This window comes from Cebus imitator, unplaced genomic scaffold (assembly GCF_001604975.1).
Source record: "Cebus imitator isolate Cc_AM_T3 unplaced genomic scaffold, Cebus_imitator-1.0 Scaffold108, whole genome shotgun sequence".
Classification (NCBI taxonomy): Eukaryota; Metazoa; Chordata; class Mammalia; order Primates; family Cebidae; genus Cebus; species Cebus imitator.
Genome location: NW_016107423.1, coordinates 5,004,151 through 5,016,562, shown reverse-complemented (window position 1 = coordinate 5,016,562; position 12,412 = coordinate 5,004,151). Strand labels below are relative to the sequence as shown.

General features: G+C 38.3%; 1 protein-coding gene across 1 annotated transcript; it reads right to left on the bottom strand.

The window, feature by feature from the left end:
• Window positions 1-1,110: 1,110 nt before the first annotated feature.
• LOC108310787 (regulatory factor X associated protein) lies at window positions 1,111-11,141 on the bottom strand. The gene is made up of 4 exons (XM_017537929.2): window positions 10,902-11,141; window positions 10,159-10,812; window positions 4,700-4,807; window positions 1,111-2,541 (listed from the first exon to the last, which is right to left on the bottom strand). The coding sequence occupies exons 1-4, from the start codon at window positions 11,139-11,141 to the stop codon at window positions 2,431-2,433; spliced, it is 1,113 nt and encodes a 370-aa protein (XP_017393418.1). The 3' UTR covers window positions 1,111-2,430.
• Window positions 11,142-12,412: the final 1,271 nt, after the last annotated feature.

Here is a 12,412-nt window from a genome sequence, read left to right as displayed (position 1 = left end):
CTGAGCCCAGTGAAACATTGTCACTCAACTGCAGATTGCCATTACAAATTCCTGGTTTCCAGTATGCCACCTGTCAATCTTTTCCCTACAGTATTACTTAGAAAATAAGTAATACTGGCTGGCTGTCATAACAACCATGGTTATGCCATCATCATAATTGTGGTAGAAACAATATACTCCATTTCTTTTTTCCATAGTAGTTGAAAGATAGGGCATCCCATGACACAGATTCCTTCTATTTTGTTATTCCACCTTCCCCAGTGAATGACTCTCATTTGGCCCATAGAAGGTCCATTGCTTTGTCCACATCCCAGGCAGCAGGATGGAGGAAGAGAGGAAATGAGCTGCTTGCTCCCTTTTTAAGGGTGCCATCTGGAAGTTGCACTTATCACCTGTGCTCACATCCCACTGGCCAGAATTTACTCATATGGCCACACTCAACTGCAAGGGTAGCTGAGAGTCTTAAAAAAATAAAATCAGTATTTAAAAAATTGATGTGTAAAATACATACTGAAAAGTACAAAAGTCATAAATATGTAGCTTGTTGAATTTTCACTAATAGAACACACATGCCTAACTAGCAACTGGAAAATCAAACAATCTCCCGAACACCAGAAAACTCCGCAAGCCTTCTAGACTGTATCCTGCTCACACAGGCATTTTATCCTGCTTCTCTGTTCTGACAGCATACTTTCACCTGCTTTTCTACTTATGTAAATGGAATCATACACATGTCATTTGTGTCTAGATTCCTTGGCATGGTGTGTGAGAATCAACTATATGGCTGTATGGCTATGTTCCCAACCCAAAATTCTACTCATTACTCATCATCATAAATTCTTATAAATATTTAAATTCAGTCCTTTTTCTCTCAGCTCTCATTATTCTTTTCCCTCCTTTCCCGTTTCCATCCGTTTCCCATTTCCCTACTTTCCCATTATTCCATCTGAACAAGCATAAGCTAACCCTTTTCATCATAAACGATAACTTAAGCTTCAAAAACAACTCTCGCCATCTTAAGTATGAGAATAAACTAACAACAACAAATAGAATTCCTCTGCATCTGGTAGGAATAAACTAAAAAACAGAATAAAGAAATCAGCCAACTCAAAGGTCAACAATTGGACTTTAATGAATTAATTTTGTTAAAAGTGTTTTGAACAGAAATGCAAGTAAAAACACACACATTAAAAATGAACTAAAACATTCTTGCTCTCCATAAGCACTTCTTAGAATAGCTATGATTAAGTTTAATACATAGAATTTAAAAACCAAGTGACAAATTTTTGTACAGTTAAACTTGAGATACATACACTTATTATCCTAATATTGGATATATTCTCTTGACATTTAATATGTTATTCCTATTGGTAAGTTTGCCTTTTTAAAGTTTTCCTAGGAGAAAGTATAAGAAAAAAGTATCTAGATTACCTACCATTTTTGAACATTACAGGAAATAGCAGTTTTGAGATAGCTCAATTTTGAAAAACAATGACAAAATGCTGGAGTGTGAATTTAATTTTCAGGATCTCTTTTTTGAAAAGGATTTTTTTCATTTTGTTTAATAAAAAATAAGTATATGAAAAATAATTTTATCTTGGCGTTGGCAGGCTGAGATCTATGGTGCTCACAAATTCAGTACACAAGAGTGTCTGCTTTAAGAGAGCAACTCTAACAGGTAACATGAAAGAGAGAAGCCAGCTGTGGGACATCCCAGTTAATCCCTCAGGTTTTACTAGCACACCTCTGAAAAGAGGTAGACATCCTAAATTCACAGACATTAAACAATAATCACTTTCCTTACATCTATATAAAACGTGCTTACCTCTCTGACAGCTTCAGTCTTAACTGCAAGGGAAGGGTATTAGGGGAACCCTATTATAGGTGCCCCAACTACATGTTAGTACCACAAAACAGCCATTAACATTTCTTAGGAGTGTTATTGGCACTGTGAATAGGACAATTCTTAGTATGTGGGACTACCCCGACACTGCAGAACATTTAGCATTTTTGGCCACTCACTAAAAATCAGCAGTTTTTAAGGTCACTATGACAATCAAATTGACCCTTGATGAGAACCACTGAGCTAGGTGCTTCAAGATTAATATCTATTAACTTTATGACTTCCACAGAAAGTAACTGCATCATTATCTTCAGTAACAATGACTGAAGAGGTACATATTTTTTTTAAACATTGTAATTAAATATTATTTTGGAAAGATAAGCTGACTTCTTCAAACTATAGTAATCTGAAAGATTAGATGCACAAAGTGCAATACTTATTCATCCCCAAATGCACACATACATTTACAGGAAAATGTTTATGTTCTATAGGCATGTATTATTATCCCATTTATCTTTGGTAAAAAAAAAATATGTTCATCTATTACAATAAGACAAAAACCATGTAGATGTTCTCGATAAGTTCCCTCATATTGATGCTCCTGGAAACTGCTGCTGTCTTTGCTCCAAAACTTGCTGATTTAATAGTTGTTGCTGTTTCTGTAAAAATTGCACTACTTCTGGACTTCTTAGCAACGACTTAGAAAGAAAAAAGAAAAAAATTATTAATAGCATTATTCTTATGTGATTAGATTGTTTTCACACTATGAAATTACTCTGATGTATCCCTACACATGATACAATGTTTACAAAAATATGCCTGAATCAAAATCACTTTTAGGTCTGATGTACTGCAATTAAGCTGCAAACTGAAAATAATGTGATGTCATACATCAAAACACTAAAACCTAAAAATAATGGGTGAAGTCTGTTATTGGTGACTTTGGGCACAAAGCAAACGCCTTCTGTGATATGCCAGCAAATATACTCTCTTGAAATATGTAAAAGCAAAGAGCTAAAAGTAGCACTGACCCAGGATTACAGCAAGAAAAAAATGGAGATGAAAGGGGGCCACATGTGAAAATGGCAGCTAAATGCTAGTTTGTACATACGTATAAACTAGTGCTGTATGTCAAGTTTCTCATTCATAAGGCATAGCCAACTAAGTCTTCATAAAGAAATTAAAAATTGTGTGTGTGCATATACATATATATCAGTATATACCAAAATTTCAGAGAAAAGAAACCCCTAATATAACTGCTTTAAAACATCCAATACCTTTCTGTACACTCATCATTTTAAAATATACAACAAATATAACAGACTACGATTAATATATTATAATTAGAGACACAGTGTAACTCTCTTGCCCAGACTGGAGTGCAGTGGCACGAGCACGGTTCACTGCAGTCTTGAACTCCTCGGCTCAAGCATTCATCCAGTCACAGTCTTCTGTAAAATGTTTTTATAATAAGATACTTACATATAAGTTGCAAAAAGATAAACTGAATAATGTGGACATACTATCATTAAATGCTGATTTTAAGATTATATGAATTATATCTTAGTACATTTTCTATTTATTAGTTTTGTTTTAAAATTATCTTAGCTGTTATGATACTGTTAGACATTTTACTATGTGTGATAAATATATTTGTGATAAATAGTAAACATAAAGGTATTGCCGCAAATATATTTATCACAAATACCATTTTATTATTTGTGATAAATATATTCTCGGCAATATCTTTATGTTTAACTCTATTTATATTTAGGATTTATGTTGTGTAAATGTCTTCACATTAAATGTGATGTCTGAGTCAAAATGGATGACTCCTAGTACACAGTGACCAACTGCTTTCTGAAAGTGCTGTACCAATATATAATGCCATTAACTGCATGAGAATCTCCATTTCATGAAACCCTCAACATCACTGCATCATTGTGTGTAATCGTTTAAGTAATTTTCGCTTTTTGTTATTTTTGCTGATATTGAATACCTTTCCATATTATTTAATGGTATTCTGCCTTTTGTTGTTTGTTTCTTTTGCAATGTATTGAAGCCAAAGTTTTTTCCTCATCAAATTATAGGAATTTTTATAATCTTTCTTTACAGTTAAGAGTGAAGCTGTCAAAGAGGTAAGCATATTTTATATGTGTGTGTGTGTATATATATATATATATATATATATATATATATATGGAAATATGGAATATATATATGGAAACTGAGATCATGTTTAATGATTTATAGGGTACTCTGTTGCCTAGGCTGGAGTATAGTGGTATGATCACAACTCATTGCAGCCTCAAACTCCTGGGCTCAAGTAATCCTCCTGTTTCAGCCTCTTGAGTAGCTGAGACTACAGCTATATACCATCACACTCTGCTGATTTTTAATTTTTTTTGTAGAGATGGGGTCTTACTATATTGCCCAGAATAGTCTCAAATTCCCAGCCTCAAGTGATCCTCCCATCTAGCTTCCCAAAGTGTTAGGATTACAGGCATGAACCACCAGGCCCAACCAGGAATATTTTATGTGATAAAATACCAGCCACATTAACCATAGTCTTTTATATTTGTTGTAGATATTTTTGCTCTTTAAACTACAGTACTCATTTTTATGTAGTCAAGTTTATAATCTTTTCTCTAGATTCCATCTATATAAGCTAAACAAAATCTCATTACAGATTGAGGTAAATTTCTGATTCTTTTTTTAAAATTTTCACTCCTTATTAGGAATTTATTTTGATGTATACTGTGATATGAGCTAAAATCTCAAAAATCTCAATAGTTCCATTTATAACAAACAACATTTGTTAACACATTTATAACTGATTTACAAACAGATATTTACCAGTCTTTTTTGATTTAACACTTGTTCTAAAAGAGTAGGTCTTGCAGGACGATCCCCAAAAGATCCTGTTCTCTGTTTAACAATGGAGAGTATGTTATCTGCACTTTCCTGGGATAAATGATAAAAATGCAAATAGATAAACAGTTAATGTTATAATTCACGATTACAAGTATTTCAATGATGTAATGAACAGGTCTTTGCATTTCTTCCATCCTCTTGCCCAGACTCTATGAAGCTTTGGGAAAGTCCTTCATTATCATAAGGCAAGGTATCAGCAGTTAATTTTATGTAACATTCTTCCTCGTTCCCTTTTCTTCCAGATCTTCAACCTGGGTTCTTTAGTCTCTTGATAGGTCTCAAAATTGATACTGTGTGAGAGGCAGGCCACTAAGATTGGGGCAGAGTCGCTTGTGACCTATTTTCAATATTACAAAAAATGCCAAGTGAATTGACCATTCTCTTCATATAAAGCTATCTAGGCCAAAACATAATCTGCTTGCCTTTGGATGAAATATATGAACTCAGAGGCAAATCATATACTGCTCAATAAAATACCTAATTGATAGCTTTTTACCCATTTAACAACCAAAACAAATGGGGAAGTAGTAAAATATCATTTAAAGAAGTAATTGATAACCAAAGCTTTCAAAATTTAGAAGTCACTAGAAAAAAAAGATAAACTTGCTTGAAAAAGCACTAGTATAAATATTCTCCTGCCATCTGTACGGACAAAACAGGTAAGTCCTAAAATAATACCATTACCCTGAGATTTCAACACCCCAAAACAAAATCAGCAGTACTTATTACCAAATATGTACCCCCAGTTACCTACAGCATCTTAAATACTTGTAATTTTGCTGGCATAACAAAATATTGTTTAGTTGACTGAAATATTCTGAGTCTTACAAGACTATGCTACAATACCACATCCAAAATTCTTACTAAACAAATATAAAACTATAAATATTTTATCAGAAAGCCATACCTTATACGAATTTAACCAATCTAATATTACAAAAATATTTCATCCCTAGACATTTTAGGCCTCAAAATATAGAAACTGTGAAAAGAAAATTCTAATACTCAGAGGAAACAAAAATAATTTCTTCCTACCCCACCAATCCCTGAGCTGATTTTATTTATGAGATTCTTTCATTTTTATGTGCATGATAATGGAATGCTGAAATTGACTTGATGGTGCAGTACCCTCTGCCCTTACAACCTCACTACAGAGATTCAAAAGGTTAATATCACAAAATATTAGATACTGAATTAGATAGAGAAGCCTGTAGTGAAAATAATCTTTAGTCATCTACTACAGACTTGTACAGACTTTGGAATTCTTTTTCAAAAATTTTTAACGCTTTCTGTCTTACAGAGTTTACCACTTTTGCTGCACTTCATTTGGTTTTTAATAGCTCTAATGTTTTGGTAGAATGTTAGGTAGCTTTACTTAAGCTGAGCTGAAATATATATTCCTTGTGATTTATGCCTAAGAGTTCTAGTTACCTCAGAACTATGCCATATAAGTCTACTGCTTATCTTACATGCTGTTTAGATATTTAATAACAACAATCCCACCAGCGGAGGTCAGTTCATTCATCCTTAGTCCCTTTATGCATTTCTCATATAGCATACTTCTTAGATTTGTGAGGTAGACATTATACACACTTGTTCCTTATTTAACTTTGACTTGTATAAGAAATACTAATTTTAGATACCTTAATTTCTTTAATTTTTTTTAACCTTAATAAATCCTTCATTGGAATAGAGACCTTACTTTCTAACCTTGCTGCTCACAATATAGCAGAAGAGTCAAAATTTATAGGCTCTCAATTTTAACCCACTCCATCGGGGTAGGATCCTCTGCTACTTCCTGATTAGAACACTTCATTTAAAGGCTCCAAACCCAAATCCCATAGCCTGGCATTCAATCCTATAAAAAACTGGCTTCAACTTATCCTTCCAAATTTCTCTGTCATGAATTTTCCACCCAACTATTACATTTTAGCTAGAACAGTCCACTTGCTATCTTCTCAAAAGTGTTTTCTGTATTTCTGCTTCACTTTACCAAAATGTGCTTCTCTTTCCTTTTACCTACCAGAATTCTAGGGAAGCAGTGGAGTAAGGGAGTAAAAGTGAAGGCTCTAGAATAAGGCTGTTTGTGTTTGAGTACAGTATTTGCTGGCTTTTTGACCTAGGCCAAATTCTTTAACCTCTCGGTGCCTCAGTTTCCATATATGTAAAACACAGTACTTATCCCATTGCTGAAGGGTTGTGAGACTCCATTTATAGCTTAACACAGTGCTTGGCACATAAGAAACTCAGCTTATTAAGCATAAACTATTACCTATCCTTTCTGGTTTATATTGAGTCACAGTTCCTCTGCAAAGCCTTTCTGGAGTATCTCAGCCTACAATGATCTATCCTCCTCTGAACTATGGAAAAAGGTCTATATAGTTGGCTCTTATTATATCCTGACTGGCACTGTTATTTGCTTTACACTCACTCAGTTCAACAAAGATAAAGACTTACAGATCTTGCAGTCTCCTCAGAACTGATAAAGTATCCCACAATATAAGACAAATTCGATAGTAAGCTATTATTTGTTGTTTATAGCAATTAATTCTCTTCCCTAAAAAGTTATGTAAATTATTTTAAAATAGTGAAGCTGGATGCAGTGGTGAGTGGCAATCTCAGCTACTTGGAAGGCTGAGGTGGGAGGATCACTTAAGCCCAGGAATTTCAGGCCAGCCTGAGCAATACTGTGAGACCCATCTCTAAAAATTAGATAAGTAAATAAGTAACAAAATAGTAAAATTATTAAGGCTCTTTTTGTGGGAAATACAGAGGGAGATTCTAATTCAGTATCCATTTGTCTTTTATACATTTTCTTCACTGTAGATGTAAATGCTAGGTAGTTTTAAAAAAAAAAGTAAGCAGCCATAGGTATACTTCTTCCTTGAAAATAAGTATTACTAGGCTGGGTGCAGTGGCTCACACCTGTAATCCCAACACTTTGGGAGGCTGAGGTGGGAGGATCATTTGAGGCCAGGAGTTCAAGGCCAGATTGGCCAACATGGTGAAACCACGTTTCTACCAAAACTACAAAAATTAGCCAGGTGTGGTGGTGTGCGTCTGTAGTCCCAGCTACTTGGGAGGCTGAGGCACAAGAATTGCTTGAACCCAGGAGGCAGAGGTTGTAGTGAGCCAAGATCACATCACTGTACTCCAGCCTGGACGACACAGAGTGAGACTCTGTCTCAAAAAAAAAAAAAAAAAAAAAAAAAAAAACAAAAAAAAAAAAAAAAAAGAAATTGAAAAAAAAAAAAAAAAAAAAAAAAAAGAAAGAAAATAAAAGCATTATTTTGCTCTCTCTCTAAAGAATTCTGAAGTGAATGAGCACCTGTGGAACTTACTAAGGAACAAACTTGATCACCTTTACTAACTTTCATTCTTTTTCAGATGTTTATTTCCCTAAATCCCTTTAATCAGAGATTTGGTAAAACATATTATTTTACAAGAATATGGATTGAGGGGGTTTTTTAATTATGATTACAGAAGTCCTGAGCCCATGAATTAGTATGCAAAATTAAACTTACATAATGCATTTTTCTAGGAAGAGTGTTCATTAAGTCATCAGATATTCAAAGAAGTCCTCTTACCCAAAAGATTAAAACTTAATGAAAATAGAAGTCACTCAATCCTAACCAGTATGAATTATGACACATTGGCAACTGTAGATTTTAGATATATTTAGAATATTACTGTTTGTTTTTGAGACAGTCTTGCTCTGTCACCCAGGCTGGAGTGAAGTGGCACAATCATGGCTCACTGCAGCCTCAACCTCTGGGCTCCAGTGATCCTTCCACTTTAGCTGGGACCACCGGCATGTGCCACCATACCTGGCTAATTTTTTAAATTTTTTGTTGAGACGGTGTCTCCCTATGTTACCCAGGTTGGTCTCGAACTTCTGGGCTCAGGTGATCCTCCCTCCTTGGCCTTCCCAAGTTCTGGGATTACAGGCATGAGCCACTGTGCCTGGCCTAGAACATTACATTTGTAAACAATTACAAGGTCTAATATTTTCCTAATGGAGCACTTCAAGTTCAGCCTGAAACTAAGAAATTTGAAGACTTAGAATATATCCTAGGACCCTAATACATCCTAGGACCCTTATAGTTAAAAAAAATTTCTTTTGATCACTTTTTTTTTTTTTTTTTTTTTTTTAAAGAGATAGGGTCTCACTATGTCACCCAGGCTGGAGTGCAGTGATGCTAACAGGCTCACACCAGCCTCAAACCCCTGGTTCTCAAGCAATCCTCCCTCCTCACCTTCCCAAGTAGAGCTGGGTATACAGGCATTTGCTACCATGCCTGGCTTGGATCACTTGTAACAAAATTAAATTTTTCTTTACATTGAGGGATTATATAGCTCACACAAGAAGAAATATGTGCTTATCTGTAGCATACTCAAAGTATACCAGTAACAAGACAATAATAATGGCTACGGTTTATACAATTTTACCAGCTGCTGGACACTGTGTGAACACTATGGAATAGCTCACATATTCACAGCAGCACTATGAATGACACACTATTTTAAAGCCCGTTTTACAGAGTTTAATAACCTATTCAAGCCACACAGCCAGCAAATGATGGAACAGGGATTTGCACCCATAAGTCCAACTCCAGAACATTGGTTTTACCTTCAACTCAGTTCAAATCAAACAATCCAAAAGTTTTTTGATATTTATACCCCATTATCATCCTTTTTTTTTTTACCCCCCTCTTAGGGGTACTAAGAAAAGGGGTAATGAGAACAGGGTACTAAGAACAAAGATACTGAGAACAAGGCATATTAAGTATTGAGGTAATGAGAACATGAGAACAAGGGACTAAACACAGGAGTAATGGGAACAGAGTTGTAAGAAAAGCGTACTAAGTACAGGGATACTGCAGATAGGGCACTGAGAATAGCAGTACTAAAATAGAGTACTAAGAAAAGGGTTAACAGAACAGCACACTAAAAACAAAGTACTAAGTACAGGAGTATTATGAATAGAGGCACGGAGAACCGAATACTGAGAACAGAGTAATTACTTTTGCAGAAGTACCAACTTATCTAGGTTCCTAAGTCTTCTTTAGCGATGACCCATACTGATCATTTACTCTATGTCCTTCCAGGCATATCCGAGATCTATGACAGCTCTGCCGATGTCATATTATTTTTACTGAAATTTCTGCACCTATCACATGGGTGCAACAGAACTGTTACCGCTTTGCACATGTTGGTATAAACTTTAATTTAGGGCAAACACTCTAATTCCCAACCACTTACCCAGTCACTGCAGCCTGACCCATTTGGAAGCGGGTGGGCAGGCCCTGGAGATGGGGTTTGGGTTAAGATTAGGTTTCTTCTTCCACATCCCACCCCCAGGCCTCAGCTAAGTCTGATACCTCGAGTTTGACGTTTCCCGCGCTGCTAGTCGAAGCGGTCCCACTGCAGTTCAGGGCCTGGTCGCTCTTCTTCTTTTTATACTTGTCCTTGTACATCTTGTTTCGGTGTTTCTTGCACATCCACGGCTTGCGCTGCTTGGCCACCTGGCTTGTGGTCTCGCTGCAGCCTTCGTAGGTGCAGGTCTTGCTCATGCTGCCCCCGCCGCTGCCCCGCCTCTGGGCGCCCCCGCTGCTGCCCTCGCCCCCCGAGTGGGTCTCTTCGTCCTCCAGATCCTCCAAACTAGCTGCGCTCTCGCCTCCCCCAGGAGGGTCTGAGGTGTCCAGCAGGTCTGCCTCGTCCTCCCCAGTCTCCTCCTCGCCATCCCCGGCCCCTTCGCACAGGTACCTAACGGGCTTGCCCGACCCGACGCTGCCCCCGGGGGCTGCGGCCTCGTCCTGCCCAGCACAGGGCTGCATCACCAGCAGGGTGAACTGCGAGGCCGCGGCCGCCACCGGGGCTGGCGCCAGGGTGGGAGCCGCAGCCGGGGCTAGGGCCGCGGGGTGGGGCACGCCGCTGGCAGCCCCCGACCCCGTGCCCTCCGCGACATCCTGAGCCTCCGTGCTGCTGGGACCTGGCCGGGGTCCACGACCCCGGGCTTTCAGCACCTGCCAGCCCTAACCGCGCTTGGCAAAACAAACACTCAGAACACGCGAGGGTAAAAGGCGCCGGAGCCGCGAAGGCGCCCCAATTGCGCCTGCGCGACCGCAGCCTGCGCGTCAGCGTGTGGACGCCCGCGGGCTGTCAGGGAGCGCGGCGCCTCTGGGGGCGGGGCTGAGCACACACCCGGCGCGACTGACTGCGCAGCTGCGGCTCCGTCCACTTCCGCCAGCCGCGGGATTCTCAGATGGCTTCTGGGTGGCTGTGTCAAGGTGTAACCTTGCAGTGGTTGGCAAGGCAGCGCTGTTTTACCTGAACCTATTGTATCTAAAACGGTTGAAAGCATTTTCTACTGGAATTCCAGTATGCAAATTAAGATTTTTCCTTAGCAGTCTCATGACTTGTAGTTTAGGATGCTTATTTTACTATTTGTCCCCAAACGGCCTGCAAGGGAGATTTGAAGCTGGGATGTAGTGGTGTCACAACCCGGAGCCACTAGCTCGCAGTCCATGAAGGCAGAGGTGGCTTATTTGAAAATAGTGGAGCAGAGAGGGGTGGGCCACACCTTTGCCAAGTTTTATTTGTATTGAGAGATACCGTTTTTTTCTTTTGGAAACTCATTTGATTTTTAATACTTGCTCTTTGCTGTGGGCGCTAAGTCTTAACGTTTTCCTTAAACACAGTGAAAATCTGTGAAAAGGAATATTGAATGGCAAACGTTTAAAAAAAACAGTGAATGTTCTATCAGTTCTACCAATTGCTGGGCAATAGCTGGTTGTTAAATCTTGGCTTGCCCAAATCCCAGGAGAGAAAATACCCTCCGGTACCCTGAACTGTTAAGTAGATGTTCTTTTTCCCTTCATCCTAGTCTTTTGCCTAGTCAGATTTCCCATCCCAGCTACTGGAAAGCAGTGACTTCATTAAACAAACTATAAATCCATTCACAGTAAGATGTTTGGGTGCTGACGTAGGTAGATGTTATGTTTTTGTTTTTGTTTTTGTTTTGAGACAGAGCCTCTGTTGCCAAGCTGGAGTGCAGTCGTGTGATCTCGGTTCACTGCAACCTCTGCCTTCCAGGTCCAAATGATTCTCCTGCCTCAGCCTCCTGAGTAGTTGGGATTACAGGCTTGCGCCACCACGCCCAGCTAATTTTTGTATTTTTAGCATAGACAGGGTTTCACCTTGTTGGCCAGGATGGTCTCGATCTCTTGATCTCGTGATCCGCCTGCCTCAGCCTCCCAAAGTGCTGGGATTACAGGCATGAGCCACTGCGTCCCGCCTGGTCAGCTATATTTTAAAGAGAGGCACGTGGAATTAGAGCAACCTGGGTAGTGCTGTCCCTGTGACCACAGCAAGTTTGTAACAGCCTCTCCAGCCTCAGTTTCCTCATTAGTAAAATCTGGCAGCAGGTGGTGGTATGCTAGGGCCAACTGATGATACCTGGTTGCTTAAATTTCAGGAATATAATTAGTAGAAAAATTAAACACTGCTATTATTAAAAATCATACTATATAAACTTACAAGATTATATTAAAAACAAAGGTTACAAACCTCAAAACTCTTCATTTTCTAATTAATTTATTATGTTTTACCATTATCTATGCTCTTAAGATTATT